This window comes from Ambystoma mexicanum, chromosome 10 (assembly GCF_040938575.1).
Source record: "Ambystoma mexicanum isolate Mex_15411 chromosome 10, UKY_AmexF1_1, whole genome shotgun sequence".
NCBI lineage: Eukaryota > Metazoa > Chordata > Amphibia > Caudata > Ambystomatidae > Ambystoma > Ambystoma mexicanum.
In genome coordinates, this window is record NC_090932.1 from 749184567 (window position 1) to 749209426 (window position 24860).

The following is a 24860-nucleotide window of genomic DNA, read 5'->3' on the forward strand; positions in this document are numbered from 1 at the left end:
GATCCGGTGCTCAATGTCATCCAGTGGAAACTTGTAGGTGGACTATCTGCCTTCTAGCTACTGGAGTTGGGCTTTTGTTGCTACCATGAATAGCTTCAACATGCAAACCTCTTCTGCAGAGTATCAAAGGCCCTTTAAGGGTCCTCATGTGGGGACAGTGGGAATTACCTCTTAGGGTTAACTAAAGTCACTCCCAATGCCGTGCTGATGTCTTTAATGATGCTGTTTTTCTGCATAGGCATTCCGTGTAGAAACTGTGCCTCAAAATCCAGGCAGTTACCTAAAGGGGTTCGTTATTCCACAATTTGCTGATTCCTGTCACCACACGGTTGGGTCATTAGATTGTGTTCACTAAGGGGATTTGCTGGGTGATCAAACTGAACTTCGTTAGTCCCTTACAATGGCCGCCTTGCAGGCTTTTGTCAACTGCCCGATGCATTCCTACTCTAATGTGCCTTTCTTCTGCATTCTCCCACTTAACTTCCATATCTCAATACTAAGGACAAGTCACGCAATGAAATCACAAACCTCTGCCAAATCCCTGATCTTCAAGTTCACAACCCATCCCACTTTGCACTTATCCCTCTGCGCTCCAGAGCACCAGGCTTGCCTGGAAGCCCACCTCAGTTTCTACACTGATGGACTGCTGTGCGCAATGCTGACCGTCCCGCGATTGATAACACCATCCTGCTTAGCGCATCGCTTTCACTGCCACTCCCTCTTACAGCTGGCTGGATACTCAAGCCACTCTACCAGATGGCTCCTGTTAATCGGTTTCTGCCCTAGTGCCAATTCTAGAATGGTGTAACCGTATTACCCCTCATTACCCTACTGCCACCACATTTACAGGGAATCAACCCAATAAGACATTATTTTGAGTGGTGTTCGAGTATTCTCAAAAAGGGTCAATCTTAGTTGTCCACAACCATTTTAAATACCTGCTCTACATAAGGCCTCTTGAAGTAATTGATTGTGTTATTGTAGATGTCATGTTTGAAGAAAACAATTATTTTGATTACTGATTCCATTCATGTTTCATTCATGTTATGTAAAAAGCAAGTTGTGAAAATGTTTTTGAAACATGAGCAATGTGGCGTCTGAAATAGTTGTGCACTCTAACAGGGGTGCCTCCTTTGATTACCAGACACAAAAGACATGAATGGGCAAATTGTGTCACGTGCCAATGTTCATTCGTATGACTGTGATGCGTTTAGACGAGAAATGAAATCCAATTAATTATAAAATTGTGTTTTTGCAGAACCAGACCGGAACACATGACCACTGCATGCGAATAGACCTGTCCCTCAAAAAATACTACCTTCCCATGATGTACACTCTGGAGTTCGTCCTCGGTGTCCTGGCTAACTGCACAGTGTTGTCCGTCTTCTTTTTAGGCCGAAAGAATTGGACAACCGGCAGCATCTACCTCTTCAACCTTTGCCTATCGGATTTTGCCTTTCTGTGCACGCTCCCAATGCTGGTAGAGAGCTACGCCAATGGAATCTGGATCTATGGGAGCACATTGTGCAAAAGCAACCGATTCCTACTGCATGCCAATCTGTACACCAGCATCCTTTTCCTGACTTGCATCAGCATGGACAGATATATGATCATCAAATACCCCTTTCAGGGACATCTTTTACAGAATTGGAAAATGGCCGTTTGTATTTCTGTCTCTGTTTGGATCTTAGTCACAGCCGAGTTATTGCCTATTCTTACTTTCATCGAACCGGACATCTTGGAGAACAGGACGCTATGCCACAGCTACGCAAGTTCCGGCGATGCTCTTCAAAGTCTAATTTATAGCACGAGCCTCACTTTCCTTGGGTTTATCATTCCCTTGTGCAGCATTTGCTTTTTTTACTGGAAGATTCTCATCTTTTTGAGAAGGAGAAATAGCCTGGTTTCTCCTGAGCAGGCCTTTCAAAAGCCACTCCGCTTAGTGATTTCGGCAATGGTGTTGTTCTCTTGCACCTTTACGCCCTACCATGTTATGCGGAATGTCCGTATCGCTTCAAGGATGGAGTCTTGGAAACTGTCTCAATGTACCAAAGTCACAATTAACGCAATCTATGTGTTTACAAGGCCGCTTGCATTTTTGAATAGTGTCATAAACCCCATTTTTTATTTCATGATGGGAGACAATTTTAGGGAGATGCTGATGACCAAATTGGGACAATTGTTAAAATCAAATAACACAAAATAAACCTGTCATATCGCTGAAGAGGGCAGTTCCTATTTCATTATATGGTAATTTCAGTATTTGCTTCAGTGCTTGTAAATGCTCATTTCTGAAACAATACCTTATTATATAATACACCTTTATCTGATAGATGCAATGTGTTTTTGTAATGTGTCATGTTGTTTGCATTGTATGTGGAATAAAGTAACCACTACCAAAAGTTATGAGGATATGGCAAGTCAACGAGGAGTTGCGTGACCAACTCTGAGGAGACCTGCAATATCCTTTTTCTGTACGGTATGGGACGATGCTGGATATTGTATTCCTTATAACACATAACAATACACTGTCATCCCTTTTAATACCTGGCCTCTTGCAAGAGATGTTGCTGTTGATGATACATATTATCAAGTTAGAATCTGAAATGTAAACAAAAATGTGAATATAAAGCTTCTGTATGTTGCAGGAAAATAGTTTAAGCAGTTTAATACAAATGCACCTAAAAACTTTTCATCGTGTGCTTTAAAATAAGTCATAACATGCACATTCTTGCTCTCAGGTGTTAGACTCCAGCAGTGCGCAAAAACAGAATGCTACCATGAACATGTTGTTATCAGTTAATGGCTGCCAAGTGTCACAGAAAGCTATTGTACAGGAACGGAATTTGAAAAGCTACTCACAAGTGCTGCTGTGACAGCTGGAATTCTGCTCTGTTCCTGCTAGAGGATCATGCATTGTGACATCACAACTGAAGTGGACTAACTGGTTACCGAGCGGTAGTGGTGTCATTTTCTTATTGCAAGTCAGTAGTGATGTCACAACTAGCCTGTGATAAACACAGTATGTACATGCTTTTATACAGGTTTTGTCGGCTGACACAAATTATATAACTATTATTAAAATTGTTGACACACTTAAAACTAGTATAATATCTTCATTTTAAACAGTTCCTGTTAAGTTGTATTAAAATGCAGATTTTTCTTCCAGCTTCATTGTTACCAAAATAATATCAAATAATATCAAATAAATAATAAAATCACAGGTCAGAGTACACAATATGTCAGTAAAATGTAATCTACTTCTAGCGTATTCAAATTTTCTGGGTGAATCTACAGCATCATATTTTCTCTAAATGAATCCTGTGATGTTCACACCTCATTAAACACTGATGAGATGCGTGCCCTGAAATTCTGCATTTGAACTAACATCTTGATTGTACCTTAGGTATATTTTCACCATGATGCACCCCTGTGATGCCTTGCGTCTGATTGAACCCTGGTAGTATCTGTTTCTTTATTACTTCCATGTCATATCTATTTCTCATTCCACCTTCATGAGACCTGCTTCCTGGAATGGTACATTTTAGGTTCACAGCTTGATTGCACCATATGAAACTTGCTAATCAAGTAACTCATCAAAGGGTGCCTCTTTCTGGCACATTTTCTCTCCGTCAGGTTGCACACAGCTCTAATGAAACCTTGAGTTGAGGATATTACAACAGCCAACTTAGTATCTCGCAAAAGTATACATTGTTTCACATTTTTCCAGAGCATTTTATCTTATCTGGTACAATGATTCTCCATTTCTTTCCCACTGTATTGTATTTTGATTTATTAGTTTACTTAAGCTTTTTCTTTCCCCTTGCATCATTCATTTTTATATATTTGAGTTTCTTTAAACTTTAGCATCTTATGTCTTGACTACATCATTCTGTATTCAATTTACATTGTGTTAGTTAAGTTGTCCTTTAATTAATGTACCCTAAAATAGTAATCCTTAAAGGGTTTGTTCCTATCATCTTGTGCTCTTGGCTACAATTTAACTCCATGTCCAATTTCAGGTTCTGCTTCAGTTCGACTGGGCAGTCTTCTATGATGTGTTACTTTTTGATGACCGAAATTCTCCTAATTATTACATGTATAATCATGCAGAAGAATAGCTTCTCCTCCATATTTTTTGGATCAGGATCCTAAATTCCAATTATTATAAAGGTTTTGGAGGAATCTACTTGGTATCCTAAGGTGAAGGACTTTTTGTTTTTAATTCACAGTGTGTGAAAATAAGGCTAACTATATCAATAACTTTTTGGATATATTTTAATGGAGATTGTAACTTCTGACATTCTCTGTGGCGGGGCATGATGTGTAATTTCTGGACAAGCTTCTGCACTGTTAGATCACTTTGGTGGTGATGTACATTATTGAGACTATATTACAGAAACTTTGCAACAGGGACATATTTGAAAACATTTGCACTGTGAAAAAACAATTTTTCATGGTATAAGCACTAGGGCAAACATTTACCCGGTGCAATAAACATCACTTTCAAGCATTTTTACAACTGCCCAAAGTTTGCCCTAGTGGTAATAGAGAACAATATTTCTGATTTTGTGTTTTCTCACTGTATATTCTGGTATTTATGTCTGGTTCTTAGTTTTAATCTTCTTCAGATATCCACCAATATCCGATATTTTTGTCTCCAAGTTTCTTGAGCCAAACTTTTGCCAAACATGAGGGCCAACTCTGCTTCCAGTCCCCAAATATCACGATCTGAGGAATCAGGTACCAGCCTTTCCTACTGTACTTGTCATCAAAATGTGTAAAATTGGCAGGCATGCCCAATACTCATTTGTCCGGTATGAGACCTGATGTCTCAGCAAGGACATTTTCCTTGTTCTTTTCATTATATCCGTCTTTGATAGATCTAATGAGTAACAACGGGTACTTCTCCCTTCTATTGATTTTAAAACAGACAAAGCATTCCCAAATTATGAATGATAAAGTGATTACATTTCAGTGGCATAAAATCAAACATTGCAATTTCTTTTGTCAGTTTCTGTGCATCGGACATCCTCCTCTAAGGTAAATATTAACTAAAATGACTGAATTGGGCACCAAACCATTTATTTGATGATGTGTGTTACTTGAGAAACAGATTCTGACTTTATGATCCTGCTCTATTGTGAAACTATTCAGACACTGCTAAAGCGAACAATGTGGAAAGCAAAGAGCCCCATTTTTGAAGTGTTTATGTAAACCACCATGTGCTGTGAATAATCCACCTGTTTGTGTTCTTTAGAGGTAATGGATTTTAATGATCAATGATAGACCCTTTTCTGCCAGATCGCTGAACTCTGGTCCTGTCTTCTTGGGAACCAAGCATCACATTTTACAGGCACAGTTTACAACGGTATTTAAGCATTTTTCAAATGACAGGCAAAATAGAAAGCAAGGCAAAGCTTGAGTAATTGTACCTAACTCAATATATTTACACCGACTATTACATTTTAAAATACTGTTTTGGTTTTCTTGAAAATTTAAATACACTTATCATGACGTTTTAAAAACATGGCTGCACAAAAGGAACACTGTTAGAATGTATAATTTGCTTCTATGTAGTTTTAGGAGGTTTACATAAAAGAGATGACCAGGCCATGTAAAATACATCCTATTTAATGAACAGATGTTTTATTATATTAAATAATCTATCAAGTGGGATTATTCCTGAATGTTCATTTTCTCAAGTGCCAAGACCTTGACCACAAGGACGTATCAGTCGGTGCCATAAAAAAAAAACATGCCCGTTGCAACCCATTACCTTCTAACCCCCCACCATCACATACCAATACTGTCATGGCAGTGCCCACCTGTCTCGCCTTGACACCATGCAATGACTTCATCCTCAGCATCCTCAAATATCAACGCCAACACTCCTTGAACTGTCCTCATCTGCACATCTGTACCCATAGTCCTAGTGTCCAATTGCCTGTGCTCACACACTGGCCATGATTTGAAGCTCATTAATCCCTGTCTTTCATGCCTTCAACCCCAGCACCTTCAAAGGCCAATGCTAGTTGTCCTCACATTGTGTCATGCCCTGATAAATGTGTACTCTGTTGCGCTGTACTGTACAGTGCATAATAATGTTCAGCATGTAATCATGTACTGTATGATATGACGACTTTCTGTTAGCATCAATCTATATTCTGTAGATAAAACATACAATCAAAAATTAAACTGAGAGCGTGTGGATCTCTCTTTTATACTTATTTTTTATTGTTCCCCCATATCTTTTCACAGAGACTTCTTTTATGGTGAACTTAACTCCTGAAGCATATAAACAAATCTGATCCCTGCCTCAACCTTGTACGCCTTTCCAACATGAAGGTCAAATGATACACTGCATGCCGAAAATCCCAGCCACCTCTTACAGCACCATCTACTGCATCAATGAAATCCCCAGAAAATGAAAATTATTGACGGTATTCTGGATCCTGAATCACCTATTTGCCAGTAGACCATTTTGATCCACTACCGTAGGCAAAAGGTAATTCTGCCACTCCCACAACCAACCCCATGTGTCCTGACTATACAATCCCCTCATCCCAGATGTGTTCTTACCACTTTGAATGTATGCTTTGACCACCACGTTCCCAAGCTGCAGTTTCTTCTTCATGTTAGACCTTTTCATAATGAGGTAAATTTAAATCACTCCCTCTTTCACACACAATATATAATATACAGGCTGGATTAGAAACTATTCTCAGATTGGGAACGATTAGCAGTACAAATGGCAGAATCACAAACAATCCAGGATATCAGTAGAATTTAAAATAATGATCCTCAGAGTTCTCCGTTCCCACCTCCTCACTCCCACACACGCGTGTGTGCCTCTGTGAGGCAGTTTTCTAGGTTATTGTGAGCCACTTTAACTGCATACAGTGGGGGGCCATTGAAAGGTTGTTGGAAGTAGTCTATCACATCCTTCCACCAACCCCACTGGCTCTCTTCAAGCTCCCCCAATTTGGAGGTTGAACTACCACTGTCCTTCCTCCACCTACATCCATTAAGCCTCTACCAAAGACAGTGGCAGAAACCGCAGATCGAGTTACTGAAAGTGAGAGGGTGTTACTGACTGGCAGTAGCTTTGCTACCATGGCCTCTAGCTCTGTGGGGTGATAGCCCCCTCACATCTTCTCCCCAGATATCCAGGATGGCAGAAGACTAAACTTTGTTAGACTGCATTCGCAGGTGAATGCAGGAAATTCCTTTGGCATCTCAGAGATGGAGGGGAGAACCGGAGGCAGCCAGCCCCTGCCATCCATACACAGGTGGTGCACTATTCACAGCACCATCTGGTGTTTCAGGGAATCCACCTGGTGAACATGTTTTGACCAGGCTGATTACCGCCATGGGGCTGCTATTAATGTCAGATACGGGGCAATGGCTCTGCCTCCCGGCCAGGCCACCGCAGGGTGAACTGGAGAAGTGGTGAAAGCTCTGCTTCCATCAGGTTTCCTGAATAGGGGGTTTAGTGTGCTCTGCAACTTGGCGTTTTAACCAGTTCTACTCGCCCAATGTTCTTTAAGTGCCCATTTGTCACATTTGCCCAGACGCCAAATGTTCTTTAAATGCCCCATTTGTCACACTTGTCCAAAAAAAGGTCCTCCTGGTACTCGTCAGTTTTCCGTGTAAAGTAATTAATTGTGTTTCCTGCATGTGTGCTACGCTGCTTCTTTAACTCACTAGCCAGTGACAGTACTGGCACACAAAGTGCAAACTCTGTTCACACACAGAAATGACAACAAAGGCAGCAGAAGTTGAAACTTCCCTGCAATACAGGAATATGGGTATCAGAGCAGTTGCCTTCAGACAAAGAACAGGAGCCACATAGGGAGCAGCATTGAAAGCTCCCATCACACACTGGACAGATATATCATGGTCAGCTGCACTGTAAGCTACTGTCACACATCAAACAGATACAAGATGGCAAGAAACAGGTCAAAATTCCCTCACATGCACCTACAAGTCAGTCTAGGCAGCAGTGCTGCAAAGTTTCCAAAAGTATGAGATGTCCACACAAATACACTGCATACAGTTACTATATACATTGGACCAGCACAGGCTTCCCTCACAAACATACCTGGTGGAGGGATAGCATAGGCATGACCAGCACAGGCTTTCCTCAAATAGGTACAATCTAGACCAGACTATTCCAAGCGCTCCTCAATAAGCATCAGGAAGTGGCAGTGCCAGTAGACACTTTCCACAAATGGGTACAGCACATGCAGGGTTTCTACAAGCTTCCCTAACAACCAATTATACACACAGCATAGACAGGACTAGTGCAGGATTTCATCTCAGATACAGCATGTATAACAGAGTAAACTTCTCTCAAAAATGGTTTAACATCGTCAAGTGGAAGTTGCCTCACAAAAGAGTCAGTGAAAGCCCCCTCAACATACAACTTCCACAGCATAGGCAGTGACATTTCAAGTTTGACTTGCAATTAACAGGTACAGCATGTGCTCTAGATCCATGAATCCTACTAGCACCCACGCATGTGAAGAGCTTGTCTTTCTTACGTCCCTCTTATCCAATCAGCAGCTCTTAACAGTGTCCATGTGTTGGACGGGGAGTGGGGCAGGTACAGGGTGAGGTGAAGATCATGGGGTGGCAACATTGCAGGAAATCCCAACTTCCAAGTCTGCCCTGCATGTTCACTAGCCAAACTTGCGATGTCCAAGGAGGTGAGAGGGGACAGCCAGAGAGCAAGTTGTAAGACTGTTGGCCAGTGGACTGGAACAAATATGGTCCTTTAGATCACAAGGGCACTGCTGACCAAGTGCCATCAGCCTCCACTTTGTTTAATAGGACAATCATTGGATAATGAGTTGCTCCGGTGCTGCTTTTCACTGACATCTATGTGGAGGTTCAGACCTTTTTTCCTTCATCAAATTGCTAGTATGACCTTCCAAAATTATCAATTTATTTGATACTTTTCACTGTAAGTTTAATGTTCGTCCAGCATTTTATCACCAGGTTTGTGTTATCCATTTACCCTCAAAATGCTTATCTTGGATTTTTAACTTGCATTGGCTCTAAAAAATACTGGCAAAAACAGCGAGGCCTGACTAGTATGGTTCAGTATTGTTTTAAAAGTGAACACAGAAAACTGCAAATGAATTTGGCATCTTTTTAACTTTCTAAAAATGCTAGATAGTGTTTGCAGCTGTAAATTCACCCAGATACAAAGAATCTCAACTTTCAAATAGTGCATGTGTCGAAGATAAAGTCTATTTATTCATGAAGTAGTTTTAAAGTTGCATGAATAAATATGCAATACTTCCAGTTGAGAACAAACACAGCAACAAATCAATTGTGGGGTCAGTATTAAGTCAGCCCTTCTAGCACAGTATAAGAAGTTATATCTATCAGATTGTTCATGCTATTGACAATTCCTCAGAGTAAATGTGCTGCAAGCAGTGCACCCTTAGACCTATTCTGAGGTTATGTGAATAGTGTCCTTTACGTGTTGCTACTGAACTTCCATGAGACCCCTTCACCCACCCCATCTCCCTCTTGCTCCTTCCTACCTGTGAGGTGTACTTTTCTTGGCTCATACTCTGATGCTAGAAGTTCCAGGAGGGTTCTGTCAAGCTTCTTGTCTTACCTGGCGTAAGTGCCCCGGTCCTGAGCACATTGTTTCATAAATATGTCTTTCTTTTGGGCCTCCATGTTTTTATTTGAGTCAGACCATCTGCTGCTCAAAAGCACGTGTCAATAGGCAATAGCCCTGCTTACACTGCCTTAGAGAATTCTAGACATGTGAGCACTGTGATTTGCAGCCGGGCACCCCCTAATTGCTGGAGCACACTATGCACCTACTTTAACTCAAACTAGTTTACATTTCTTTTGTAATTCATGAAAGCAGAGGGACATTCCTACTCTTTGCTGCCCAGGCCAGCACACTAGGCAGCCGTCTAGTTTGCCTAGTGCGTGCACCAGCCCTGGGTGGGAAGGACATTAGCAAATAAACCAGTAACACAATCACTAGCATCCTCTACTTTTTTCTGCTCCCAAAAAGGAATATGAAAACACATTGAAAATGTGTAACTATGCAAATTAATTACTTTTTAGTCCGTTTTATATAGCTCAAACTTTCAAAATGACTAATTATTATATTGAAATTTGAATAGGAAATTGATTTCGTCAAGGTTTTTTTATGCATGTAAAATATGCTTTGTGATTTATATGAATCTTGTAAATGATATTATCAATAGTGTTAAAGGTTTTTTGTAACTGAACACTTAAATAAAAATAAAAAAATAAAAACATTGAATAAGCAGTTGATGAGATCACATTTGGTTTGACCCTTGTCCCCAATATATCAAGGGTACCCCAGGAATGGGCCCAAAACCACAACCAACACCTTCAGAGGGAATATGCAGCACCTAAACATTTATATGCTTGATAGGACAGTTTTTTTCACACTCCCCAAGTATGGCATTGCATGGCTATGGCACCAACCCAAAGTCCTCAACATTCATCACTCAGTGAAGTGTGAATGGGTGAGATGGGGAAGGAAAAGGAGCAATGGGAGAGCAGCTTCAGCTCAACAGCACTTTTGGGCAAGGCTCGTGCTAGGGGAAGGGGCATCAACGAGAAGTAAAAAATGTTTCTTTGTACAGTATGCGATACGTTCACAAATGCCTCTGCATGCTCAGATCAGCTCAGCACCAATATGCCCCATGCATCCTGGAAAATGTAGTCCTCTGGAATACAGCTGTGATAAAGTTACACCCATGAATTGGGCTGAACCGCGTATTTGGTAAAACATCAAACCATCACATTTTGGGTGATTTGACCAGGTCGAATTTCGAACTAACAGTTTAAGAAGTTCAAACTAGTTCAAGCCTGCGACTTATAAAGGAGCACATGTGGTTTGAGCTTGTTTTCAGTTTCAGGCCGCTTTCTGAAATACAGCATTTCAGTGCTGCAGGCATTTTAGGAACGGTTAATATAATCGAGAAGTTAAGTAGGAAGAAGGTTTGGGAGAGTTAGTTGGGGGACTTGAAGGTGACTCAGGTAGTCAGGTTTAGGGTAGGTTATGATTTTGTTTATACAACACAATGCACCATATTCAGTAACTTGAGTGAATGCGCAACATTAGTGCCCTGAGGGTATGCCAGGAGAAACCCTTAGGGAAGATAGTATGAAACCCATGCTTGTGTGATTTTTGAGGAAGGGAGTGGCAGATGTTTGGGGAGGAAGGTGATACACCAGTCAGTGTTCCGTTTTTGAAGTCCATGCTGCTTTACACAATTCCAATAAAATGATTGGCCTGCTTTGCACGTGTACTTCACGTCGTAATCACATACTTTATCGGGCATTGTAACCATTTGAGAGCAATGGTCACTATGTCCCAGATGATGAGTTGCCTTTGAATGTTACCATACTACACCTAGATCACACCAACTGCAGGTGCACCACAAGTTGTTACTGCACAATCTGAAGACCTCAATGGTCAGCTATTGGGCTCCCCCACAGGGTACACCATCCACTGCATTTATTGGGCTCTCCCACAGGGTACACCATCCGCTATATGTCTTGGACTCTCTCACAGAGTACATCTGCCCCTTAAAGTATTTGGGCTCTCTCTAATTTGTGAGACCTATTCTTGCATAGTGTGCTGCTCTATATTGTGGTTTCAATCTAGGTGTTCTCTGACATAAGCATTCAGGACGTAAGCCAGTGTGGACTGCTAGATGCTTTTATATACATTGGTATTTGTATATATGAGCGCATCACACTGCTCTAGATATCTGTTTTCTATCGAGGTGTTCTCTGGCATACGTGCATTGCACTGCTCAATATTGTGTTCTCTTACAGCATGTTTTGCCCTCCTCTTGATATTCTCAGGCATGGAGACATTGCACTGAACTATATTCTGTGCATTCGATCTAGGTTCTCTTAGGCATTGGCACATTACACTGCTCTATTTTAAGTTTTCTACCTAGGTGTTCTCAGAAATGTGTTGCACTGTTCAATATTGTAGTAATTGGGTCTCATCACGAGTTTGCGGTAACCCTTAAATGTGGTGATAACGCTATTACCGCCGCATTTAAGGGTCTGCCAAATCACAGCCTTCAGGGATTTACCCCCAGCTGTGAGCGATTTAGCCAATTTTTGGTGCTATTACCGCTGGCGATAATACCACTGGTGGTAATAGCGCGAACATTCCCCATTGAGCCAAATGGGGAATGGGAAGTTCCCGAATGGGCCCAATGGGGAATGGGGATTTACCGTTCCACCAAACCCGTGATCCGGCACTAATAGCGCCAGGGTTTTTTGGAGGTAGGGCTAATAGCCCCAGTGGCAATACCACCGGGTTAGCGCCCAACTCATGAGGCTGATTGTCTGGGAGTTCTTCACGGCTCTATATTGTGTTTTTCTATCTAGATATTCTCAGGCATCAGCACTTTGCACTGCTCTATTTACTGTGTATTCTATCTATTCTATCTAGGTGCTCTCAGACATAAGTGCATGAAACAGATCTATATTGCATTTTCTACCTGTGTATTCTGTTTTCTGTATCAGTGTTTCTGAGGCATAGGCACAATGCACTGCTCTTTAATGTGTTCTCTGTCTGGTTCTTTAAGACTTAGGTCCATTGCACTGCCCTGTTTGTGTGCCTCTATCCGGATATTGTTCCAACATAAATCCAACTCACAACACTGTATTTGCTGCTTGGGTGCTCCTACATGTGGTTGTATTACACTGCTCCATATTAGGTTTTCCATCTAGGTGTTCATAGACGTGAGCACAATGCACTTCTCTCGATTGTGTTTAATATCCAGGTTATCTCATAAGGAAGCACACCATACTGCTCTATGTTATGTTTTCTATCTAGATGTTCTCAGACACAGGAGCATTTCACTGCTCTATAAGTGTTCTCTGCCCGGGTGTTCTCAGACATGGGTGTATCGCAATGCCCTGTATTGTGTTTTCTATCAAGGCATTCACGGACATAAATGCATTGCACTGCTCTATAAAGTATATATAGACTACTAATAACCTTATTCTTTATCCACTCTCACTCAACACATGCCCCCCAATTCACAAAACAAACAGCTATGCAAAACCCTCAACTCACTCAAATATAGTCACAACTCTATACCTCGGCCAAACAAATTACAAACCCATTTCAATTGCCAAAACATGTATATCTCTCCAGGTAGTCCATCTAGAAACTAAAAACCTATTAGGGTACAACCCACAATCCACTTCCACAACCCACAATCACCTGCCGCCCCACACTTTTTCAGATCCAAGTTCCTGCAGCCAATGAAAATGGCACTAGTGCATGGTAAATACCATAACATACTTTAAGAGTCTGTCGGTTTTGGTTGATGTATTAAAGATAACTACTTCAATGTTTTAACACTACATGATTGATGAGCATGCCCCTTTAATGAATTGCCAATGGTTAAGTGATTTTACAAACCTGTCAATAAATAATAGAGGAAACTGTAATCCCTTACTTCATGGAATAATGCAAACTACATTGGATATCAATGAATGAATGAGTTTCAGTGATTTTATTAAGGGATTCATTTATCAAGGGGTGATGGAACAGTTATAATACCTCCACTAAAACAATCTCACCCCACAATTTGGGACAAGAAACATGTTGATTCTTTTTATTTAAAATGACAATTTGGTGAAAATGCAGGTGGTTCCCCAGCTCACAATGTTGGGGTAATCACTTCACAACACTACACATTTTTTCACATTACCTTGATAGTGAATACACCACAGCTTGCCCACTTTGATCACACTAATATTTTCATTTAAGATTAAAAGTCCAGTTTGATATGATAGGTTATTTATAACACGCTTAATACCCAGAGTTTTCTAAGCGCGGAAGATTGATTTTCAATAGCAAATTAAATTCAAATACAAGTAACAATTGGTAATTAGCAAGAAATTCAAATTATTAGTAAAACATGCAATTGGGCTATGCAAAAGAAATTTCAGAACATGGTCATACTATATTCATTCACTTGCCATTGTTCACTTCTCAGGAATTAAATTGTTTTCTCTTCATTGCACAAAGACTGAGAAATTCAAAATGATTTTGATTTTTAAGTTGTGAATAAAGAAAATGGTATGTTTGAAAAGTTTTAGTTTTGATTTGTTTAACAGGGAATTAAAGCTTGCAGGTATTTAATCACTGTGGATACAAGGTTTATAAACTCATATGTCCTAGCGAAATCCCCCCACTCTCCATTTTGTACCCCGGGGAATGGTGATTATTCTATATTATGAATTTAAATATAAAAGGGCAGTTTCCGTTCCTCAAGCCCTTATTAATTACTTTGCCAAATCAGTGAAATGGCATCAAGAACCCACAAGTTCTTGGATGACATGCACTTTGTGAAACAAGGCATTATTTTAATATATTTTGGAAGATATATAGTTCCTCCCCCCAAAATATAGTTTTGCGCTAATGAAATTATATTTGAATACAGTGGGGCAGTAATACACTTATGTTTTGCTTTGCTGAACTAAACCACATCGACAAGATTCAGCCTCTGGGATTGGGATGCCTCAGGATCCATAAGCAGTTTGTGCTGTCCACTGGTTCAAATTGGAAAGAACTAGACATCCAGGTCATCTGATTCTCCTCAGCCCCCATGGATCCATGTAAGATGGTATCCCGGCTCTGGTCCCCTAACGTATTACTTACAACATAATTCCTAGGTACAGTCTTCAACTACTGCAAATTGTTTTGCATGATTTAATTGATTCAAACTAAATGTATGTTATAAGGCAATGGGAATAAGATGCAACCCTTTTAATACATAACCCTAGCCATATAGTATCATTTGGGGTTAAGATTTAGGCTGAAGCTGTCCTATAGTTGATTCTTTTCTCTAATCTAATCTTAGTAGCAAACTAACCCACACCTCATCAATCAGAACTGACAGTGAGCTAGCAGAAATGTACATTTTTATATTTTTTTTGTACAAAATATTTGATCACCAGGAAATGGCATATTGAGATTCATGAGAGCATTCTGAATTCAAGGCTATAACCTATGTTTTGTCACTTTGTGCATGATGGGATTATAGATATATCTGGATTGTGCACAAAGTATACATATTAAAATGAGTTCATTTTGCTAATCTCATTATAATGGACCAGATCAGTATTTTTTTTCAGTGGGAGAACTGTTTTAAAGATTACAGTTGAAAATGCATCTCCAATGGGCAATCGTGGAAGAACATTTAAAATTGGCTTCTGATGCATATCAGCTAAATCTCACTAGGCAACTAATACATTTCAGTTGCTCTTAAAATTGAATTTGACTATCCTTAAAAATAACCTGTTAGACCATCTTAGTGATTTGTTGGTTGATTCTTGGGGGAAGAAAACTTGTCTAACATGAATATCTGATGAGATCCTTAGCAACTTTTTTCAGAGTCACTGTACATTTGGACGGTCCACTCAACTAATCAAAGTAATTTAATTGTGTAAGGTCTTTGGTAAAGAAAAACTGGGTTGGCTTTACTGAAACAGTGTGAAGTTAATTCACAAGGTGGCACTAAGGGGATGTGAATTAATGCTGATGCCAGAGTTATTAAGAGATGTGAAAATAAGTTCAAGGCAAATTTCTAGGCAAATTTCTTCTACCCCTGTAATGCACTTTCCCCTCTCCCTTTCCCCTTGCACTTTTCCCTTCCCCTCTACCCTTGCACTTGCACGATCTGAATGACACCTGGCCTAGTAGGATCGTTGTCTGTCTTCCCTTTGTTCCCCCCTCCCTGCCACGTCTGGCCTTGAAACACTTGTGTATAGGCGCATTACAAATGCCATATCATATCATATCATATGTCTGCATCATCCATGTTGTCAAAATAACAGATGAATCACCCCCTGCAGAACCTGGCCAGGTAATGCCCTGGGCCAGGTAGAAGCCAAAGTGAAGTAAGGACTTTACTGTTAGCCCAGAGCATTACCAGGCCTGGTAATGCCCCCCCCACCCCTCAATGAGAATATTGCTATTGGTGTCCAGCATGATGTACCGGATACTAATAGTTTGATTACAAACAAAAGATGGTTGCCATGGATTTGGAGAAGGGAGTCCGTATTCCCTTCTCCCTTTCCATGACGGTCATTGACAAGGCTACAAGAAGGTGCTGGGAACACTGTGGTTCCCTGCAATGGTGAGGGACCAGCTGTGGAAGGTAAGTGGGGTGGGCTTCGGAGGGGACAAATATGTGGAAAAGGGGGGGCCACAGGGATGCAGCCACGGGGCAGCACTGACCGGAGATCCCGGTGGGGAAGCTGGTGGCCTCCCGTTATGAGGCAACTCAGATGGCAGGATTACCATGTGGTAATGCGCCCATTTTAAGCCTCCTCATTGGCTGGGAGGCCGCCCCCCCTCCTTTTGCCGGGTACTAATAAGGACATCATCCAAGTGCTAATTCTGGGAAACTGCCTCGTAACCAAAATGTGCCAGCATGACACTAATAGATGAATTTTAAAAAAAAATCTACTCCACATGCAATATTTTAGAAATTCTGCCTTTAGTATTTCTGTTCTTTTTTTATCCATGTTCATCTCTGTTTCGGGTGCTGCGGTACAAAGTAAACAAATGCATTGTAGAGTCATTAGTGCATTACACATCAAAAGAGGAGATGCCCATTTGATCACCCCTCTCACAGTAATCATGCACTACTCAGGCAGATTGTTTGTAGATGCACTTGTGCATCAATTCACTTCCTCAGAGTTTTTAAAAATGGTTATCGCCACTTTTTTATTTAGCAAAATACTGCATTGTCCATAACCACGTGTAAGAAAAACAGATGGTTTAAAATACTCTCACACCCTGTAATGAGGCTATAACAGGGAAGTCCCAGAACATTTTCCAGGCTTATGTCAAACTTATGACAAGAAAAAGCTGTATCTTATTGGTTTGAAGTTCCACTGATTCATAAAAAGATGTGCATCGCTTTCCCAATAAGATCTATATGTTTTCCCCTTGCATGGGTCTTGACAGAAATCCCACAAATCATGGAACATGGCAGAACTTCTGTCAATGTAATGTGGTGTAACTCACCTGGAATGGGCGTGTCTTTAGATTTTTGGCTGTGTCAGGGCAGTGTCAATGGAAATGTAACTTAAAGGGCATTCACTAAAAAAGTACAAAAGCTGCAAAAGCACGTGTTGCTTAACATACACTGGGAGTTTATTGTATAAGTGTGGTACGATTAGTGTGAAAGTGAAATGTAGCAATGGAAATGAGTGGGTCAGTGAGAGTAAGTGAACACATGTGAGAAAAAAAAAATGTTTGTACAGGAAAAGGTATTATATACTTTTAACTTTTTCCCATGCTTCCCTCGATCCGTGTTACCAACAAGGCAATGGCAAAGGAGGTATATCTCTGAACTGTGCATGTTATACCTTTAGGATTGTGTTGGCTCTTGGTTTGTAGAAGTGTGAGGGCTGAGTGGGCGCTTTAGCTTCTCTTCATCCTTGTACTCCTGTAGGGCAGAAGTCCATTTGTCAACCCAAGCAGCTTTGGATGTATTTTTGTACTGCGAGTGAAGATGTGGTCTTTTTCTCTAAAAAAAAGGAGACATTCTCCTTCTAGCTACCCTGCATCCTATCTCTCTGTAAGACGCTCCTTTTATGTGACATTTTTTCAAGATGGCCGTCTATCAAAGTAGGGCTGACCTCGATGGGTGCAACTAACCAAGTAAAGACATAAGCTTGTTGTAATTTCCAAGTTATGTACAACAGCCCTACGTGACCCATATATTGAGAGTTAACAAACTGCCACTTCTTCGACTGTTCTTTTTTGGGTAATGTATTTTTGTTTTCTTGTAAAAATGTGATCTTTGCAGCTATGTTCTCCAAATGGAATGCAGTGAAATTGGTTTATTCTTCAGCTTGCACTATCGCAACAATATTAACCTTGCTTTAGGTTTTACGAATTGGGCACCCAGACCATCACAACACCAGCATTCATGTCTGTGATATGGGGAGTATTTTCGAAGGCAAATCCTTGTCGTTATATTGATTTGTTGAAAACCTCCTTTTAAATCAGATTGCTTATTATGCATCTCCATTAAAGGAGCAGCTCCATTGAATAGCACTACATTCACAATATCCAAACCCAGATAATCCATGACAGATTTATTCCAAAGTGTGTGGAGTTAGAAAATAAAACTGGGAAATGTCCTTCCCGAGTTTTAATAAGGCTGAGCAAAACATCATCTGGCACAGGGCGACCCCTTGGCCACAAAGAGGCAGTGCCAAGAGCAGATATCTGTGTGTCACCTAGAAAAGCTAGTTGTAAATGCAGCTAAATGTGCCACAGCTTTTTCCACCTGGAATCTAGATCTTGTTAGCTGGAGAAATAACAGCGATGCAGGAAAAACCATGATGCCTCTATCACTAACAGGTTGGCAGTCCATTAGTGAAGAATGTCTGAATGGTTGGGTTCAGAGGCGGGGCTGCCTATGCAGCTCATACCCAGTACTGTAGCAACAGGAAGAGTATGGGGGCTAGGTCTATCTAGCTGAGAATGGGTAAGAGCAGCCTGCGGTACTCAGTGACAGCACAGAATGAACGCAAATCTCATTAGTGTTTCTCAATGTCAGATTTGCACATCCAGTGAGCCAATGGACGTGTGATAAGAAGGGTGTGCACCAGGGGCTTCTGCCACCAATCCTGCCTTGGCACTCTGTGAACTGACCCAGATCTGCCAGATCTGCATCACAGGCAAACTGTAGATAGACGCAAGGTGCGATAATTAATTTACATGAAGTTGCCCTCTGCCTTTGAGGTAAACCACATGTTGCTTCCTCAAGTAAAAAATATGTATATGTGGAAGGATAGCTTTGGGCCAGTGCACTTGTTTTGGGAAAAAGAGGATATAGAGCAACATGGGTTCAGTTCCTGTTCCAGTGCTTAGAAGCTGGAGGGAAGAGGCTGGCATTAAGCAAGATACAAAGGACCAAAGAAAATAATAAAATGGGCATTTTCTAGGGGTGATGTTATGGAGCTGGTGCTGCTGTTTACAGTTTATTTTTGTTTAAATTGCAGTTACTGTGACTTGCAACAAATCCTTCCCCTCTATCTCCCATCTAACAAAAACACTGTGGGTAATTTACCAAATAAGCACAACATAAGGGTGATGGCTGGAAGGTTTCACATCATTAATAATCACTGGCACAGCTCTGGGCAACCCTCCAGACCATCGTTTTTCTGGTTGGACCTGTGTTGGCCAGGTGCTGTTTCCAGTCTGTGGCTAGACACTTGGCAGGCACTGGATGTCTGCACTTTGGGGTTTAGGCTTCTTTGAGATGCTCTGTTTACAGTTTAGCCTGATTGATGTACAATAGTCCAGGTAATTGTGTTGCATGTCTGCCTACATTCACAGTAATATGGTAATATGGGCCTATACACATTAATATTAAGGCTCCACATGGTGATCCGTTCATGTATGAAATGTTTATCATATTACAGTGATATCGTAACCATATTGTTCTTAGTGTACTGAGGAACACGGCTTTTTGAGGCCACTTCCTGTTTTGTCAAACGGTAAAAGGTCATGCACCATAACTTTCTGTGATGTCACTTGGGGTGGGGTCAAATGATAACACTTCCTGTGATGTCTTCAGATGTCAAGGGTAGTGTGATGTCACTTCCGCCACCCCAGGCATTTTGGTGAAATGAGGTCCCTGCTCTGGCATCGCCTTCTGCATTAGCACCACACACGAGGAGCCAAAGCATGTCAGGATACATACATTGACATCACTGCAATTGGACTGAAGGTCCCTGGTTGTCTGTAGTCGTAAAGGTCAGACACAATCAATTGCCTAGCAGATATAGCAGCACATGATTCACATTGGACTCTACGATTGCAACAATGGCTGGCTTCATCGGAAATATCCACTGTTCATATGTGCACATAGTAGAGATAAACCTGCACTCAAAAGACCTATGTTTACCATTACTGGTCAATCACCCAAGTGAGCATAGAAAGTTCAAAATGGCTTAAATGAGTCCAACCTATCATCGCAGCATCAATAGTGGTCACCCACTGGTAATAAACCAATGCACTGCAACGGCCCCTAAATGTTGCTAGTAGAGCTTCGGATAAACCATAATATAAGGCACAACCAGGGGGAAATCATCTGAAAGGGACTCACTCTGGAGTGAGGTCTGACCTTTCTACTATACATCTGCATTGACACTGGAGATACACGCAATACACTGCAACTGCTGATTTGACTCAATATCACTTCAATGTATATTGCATGATGTAGCTGCACATGACTTGAGACTTGATTTTAACAGGTAAACCCCAGACATGTGCTCTTTGCCATGGCTCCAAGGGAGCCTTAGATCTCAGAAAAACATTACATTACACATTATCGGCTTCCATGTTTTCAGAAGAACAGTGGCATGACAGATCAATGATAGATCCTGGCGGGCCCTGGAGTAAGTGCTCTGTTATCAAGGGGGGAGCTATATAACGCAATGTATTGCACGGTAATAAAAGGCCAGCAGCATAAACGCCTCTGTTGCTAGGTTTGTATCTGTCTTCATTTTGAGTGAGCACCATTTGAAAGGGCTTATACATAATTCTAATCGACACTGATTAACTATGAGAACGGAGCTTCTAGGTTCCCTCAGCGTACACAGAGTTATATATTCCTAAAGAGCAGCTGTCACGTAAAATCAAACAATTCCCTGAGTTCCCTTGAATCCATGATTGCATATGTGACGTATACACCTGCACGTTTGGGTCACATGTTCCTATTTGGGTTTGTTATATTTCGAAACATAACGTTGTCAGCATTGCCAGAATTACGTGGAGCTTGGTGTTTCTCTCCACGCATTTAGATTAAAAGTCTATGGACCTCATTACACGGTAGGCGGTAAGGGTTTACCGATACCGGTAAACCCTTTACCGCCTTACTACGAGGTCCCCTTGCGGGTTGGAGAATTTAACGCCTGCTTTTTGCAGGCGTTAAAAACCAACCCGCAAAGGGACCAGGGAGCTAATTACGGTACCGCAATTTGCGGTGCCGTAATTAGCACCTTCCCCATTCCCATTATGCCCTATGGGGCAAAAATGGGAATGGGGAAGGGCAATGGGGGAAGGGGGAATTACCGCCCCACCAACCTTGGAATAGGGCGGTAATTCCCCTTTCCACCAAGGCGGTGCCGATATTTTACCGGCATGGACCAAGGTGCTAATAGCACCTTGCTCCACCGCCGTCCGTGTAATGCGGCCCTATTTGTGTTCCTCCTTTTAAAAGGCAGTAAAGTAGAAGTAACGAATGCTGAATGCAAGGACGTTTCTTTAGAATTGTTTCCTTTCAAATACACTTATATTGTGAGGTGTCCAGTAGCGGTGTGCAGTGCTTTGAGGTGGGTGCGAAATCGGGGGAGTTCTAACAAGCATGGAGGCCCAATTTCCGTTTCCGCTACAGGGCAGATATTCCCATGCCAAGCAAAGTGAGGGCGCCGTAGCCACCCCCAGGTCGAACTAACCCGTTTTAGAGAACATTTTGCAGCGCAAATCAGAAAATAATCCATAAGATTTACAGACACGTCTAAACACATAACATTTTAGCAACAGTGACCTAATGTGCTGAGCTGTCTTTCCTTGGCATTCTGCTTTTGACTCTCCATCTTACCCCTACTTCTTCTGTGCCTCATAAACAGCTTTAGCATGTCCACCCCTCTCTTTACCCATTCACCTCTAAATTAAGTCTTAGGACCTCATTACAACCTTGCTGGTACACTGGCGGTAATTCCGTTTACTGGCACGTTACTGCACCAACAAAGTTCAAGTTTGCCGGTGCAGTGGAGGTAATTCCGCCACCTCACCAGCAAAAATAGCTAGTATTACTGGCACCGGTATTACTGGCAAATCCCCCAATGGAGTCCTATGGGACTCATGAACTGGGGATTTACCATCCTCACCAGCACTCATAATCTGGCAGTAATTCTGCCGGCCTGAATGCCAGTAACCTCGTATTGAGGCACTTGGCAATTTTACAAGGCGTTGTACTTTGAAGTGAGAGCACTTGGCAATTTTACAAGATGCATGCAAACACTTCACTGAGCCTATCAGAAAGGAGGCAGACAAATAGATGCATAATATCCCCAGGGGCAAAAGGACACCCCTGTCCGTTTGGTTGATGGAGTACGGGGTCCGCTGCCCCCATGTATTTGGACCATATGCTAACAAGGATGTGTAGCCAAAGTGGTGGGCATGGCCTAAAAGAGGGGCCAGTGGATTAAGCAAGTGCTGTATGACCCAAACAATAGAGCATGAGGCCCTGCAGACACGTGTTTAGGTTTACTAAGCATTGCCAATGGTGGTCTTCTTTGTATGTAGTATGCTAACTTTAAATAAATCTCTCATTGGTGCAGTTTGTAAATAAATCACTGTCTGTAAATAAATAATGTTCTTACTCAGTATGTAAAGAATGCAATCAGTGAGCAAATTGCCCCCTTCTTTAGGTAAGTTACCCAGACTTGGCATCACATCCAATTTAGTAGCCCTTCTTAAGTAGTCATTTAGTTTTCCAGCTCCCCTCTCCCTGCCTCAATTTTTCTGCTGTGCACAGGCCAATACGCCACTCATGCCCCCCATCGATTGCTTTACCTATGATTTTGGCACAGAATGAAGCCCCAAGATGGGGCTGATGGGATAGATATATTTTATAAGGAAGTATCATTCTTAACAAACTAAAGGCTGTGTCATTTTAAATATAACCTCTCGAAAAGTTGTTCACTTATCACTGAGATGTTTACACTCCTTTCAGCTCTTTAATGTGGGGCAGAGAATATGCTTGGGGGAAAGAAAAGTTCAAGGTGTGTTTCATGTTTTGTACCCTCGTTGATCAACCCAAACAAATTACTGATAGGAGTTTGTAATAGGAAACATCCCATTTTATTTATTTATTTATTTATTTATATGTGTATTTATTAGTTTTTTTTAAGGCAAAACCATCAGAGAACATAAAAGATGTCCCTTTTCCACTTAACTGAGACGCAGAGAGGAACGGGGGAGAGAGAGTTTTGGATGCATGGAAAGCCCCCTGATGAGATCACACAAAGAAGGGACAGACTCAAGACTAGCCGCAGAGCCTGTGACTTTCGACCAGGTGAGGAACCCCAAAGGGAGACACCCCGAAACCAGCAAGCAAGGCACCAGGGAAACCGCTGCCCGAGAGCGAAGAGGTGTCCAGGACCTGGTGTTGGTGTGACTACGAGCAAATCATGGTGGGAAAACCACCCGTACAACTACACTGAGACCATCACTACTGGGAGCGAGTGGAGATCTCTGTAGCCCACATCTGAAGAAGACAGCAGCCCAAGGGGAAGCTGAGATCAGGACGCTGACGAATGTTGAGCGGGAGGAAACAAATACAAAGAAGAATACCTGAGCAAGTGCCGAGCCCTGCATGGTTCCCATACTCACCTGTAGGTACCGGGGAATATGGCAAAAGTAGGTGGCAGCCGGAGAAGGAACACGTGAACACATGAACAGTACAACTCATCCCAGCCATAAAGATGATTCAAGAGGAATGCAGTTGTTGAATTACCAATGCAAAAGGTGTCTAGAGTCAATAACCAGCAACCTTATAACGGGAATAGCATCCATGAAGAGTGTAACTCGTAGTAGTCCCAAAGAAGAGATACAAGGATAAAAGATGTTTAACTGGCAATGCAGAGAGCTTAGAGAGCGAATACCAAATAAGCCCAAAAGGGTAATAGAGAGAGAGACTGTAGACAAATGCCCTGGGAGGAAGAGATACGGTCCCATAAACCAAGAGAGGAAGACTTGAGAACAGAAGAGAAAGCACTAAAGAAAGATCCTAAGAGGGATACATTATGCAAGGGGAGTAAGTCCCACACAGTCTAATACAGGATGAATTGAGAGACTATAAAACAAAAGACAAGAGTGTGCAAAAGTATGTAAAGACTCATTGGTCATTACATATTTTTAAAGAAAGCACATTACCTATGAGGGTTGTCCAAGAAATAAAAGAGTTCATGGAGAAGATATCCAGGCTTTCTTGAAGACAATTATAAAAAGAGTAAACAGGTGAAACAGAGACAAATCATCCAGAGACTATTGAAGCAATCATCAATCCACGGGGATAAGGAAGTTCTCTTGGAGGGGTCTAAGTTGTTGATATTAGTGGTAGGATCTGTTAGAGTTAGTTTTGGACTGAGGACATTTTTTTTAGTACTTCCTGATGACTGACGAGCATCCTTTATTTTTTTATAGGTAGGGTGAATCCTTTAGTGATAGGGACATTCAGGCCTTATCTATATAATTTAATTAAAATCCAATAAAATGCCCTTCAAGTGTCCGACCCCTTCTTATGAGCTGACATAAATGATGTCAGAACTGGGATGTCAACCAACTGATAGAAGTTGGGGACCTGTGCTGTTTACCAAACTAAGTCCAAAAGCTAGAACCCTTAGCTGATCTGGCATTTGCCCAAAGGAATGACCAAGTCCTTACAGAGATCTTTGACAGGGTAGTTCCTGAGGATACTAGACGCAGTGAAGCAACACCCTTCTTCTTTATAAAAAAAGGGATTGTCACAGCTTGTTAATTTGACAACAGAGGGCTTGCCACAGTTGGTGGTTCCATTAAGTCACCATAGAATTGTATTGGAGCTGTATCACTCCCATTTAATATCAGCTCACCAGGGAGTGGGTAAGAGTCTGGTAACACAGATTCTACCGCCCTGGAGTTTTTGCCAGTGTTAAGAACTACGTACTGACCTGTGACATTTGTCAAAAGACAGCAACAACCTGCATCCTCAGACCCCCATTACAGCCCT

At 41.5% G+C, this 24860-nt stretch overlaps 1 protein-coding gene across 1 annotated transcript; it reads left to right on the forward strand.

Annotated features, from left to right (window-relative positions):
- Positions 1–1265: 1265 nt before the first annotated feature.
- Positions 1266–3118, forward strand: SUCNR1 (succinate receptor 1). The gene has a single exon (XM_069620373.1). It carries the CDS (start codon positions 1286–1288, stop codon positions 2204–2206), a length of 921 nt encoding a protein of 306 aa, XP_069476474.1. The 5' UTR covers positions 1266–1285; the 3' UTR covers positions 2207–3118.
- Positions 3119–24860: the final 21742 nt, after the last annotated feature.

Coding starts and splice junctions, on each gene's coding strand:
- SUCNR1 (XM_069620373.1), top strand. CDS start 1,286: ATGCGAATAGACCTGTCCCTCAAAAAATACTACCTTCCCATGATGTAC.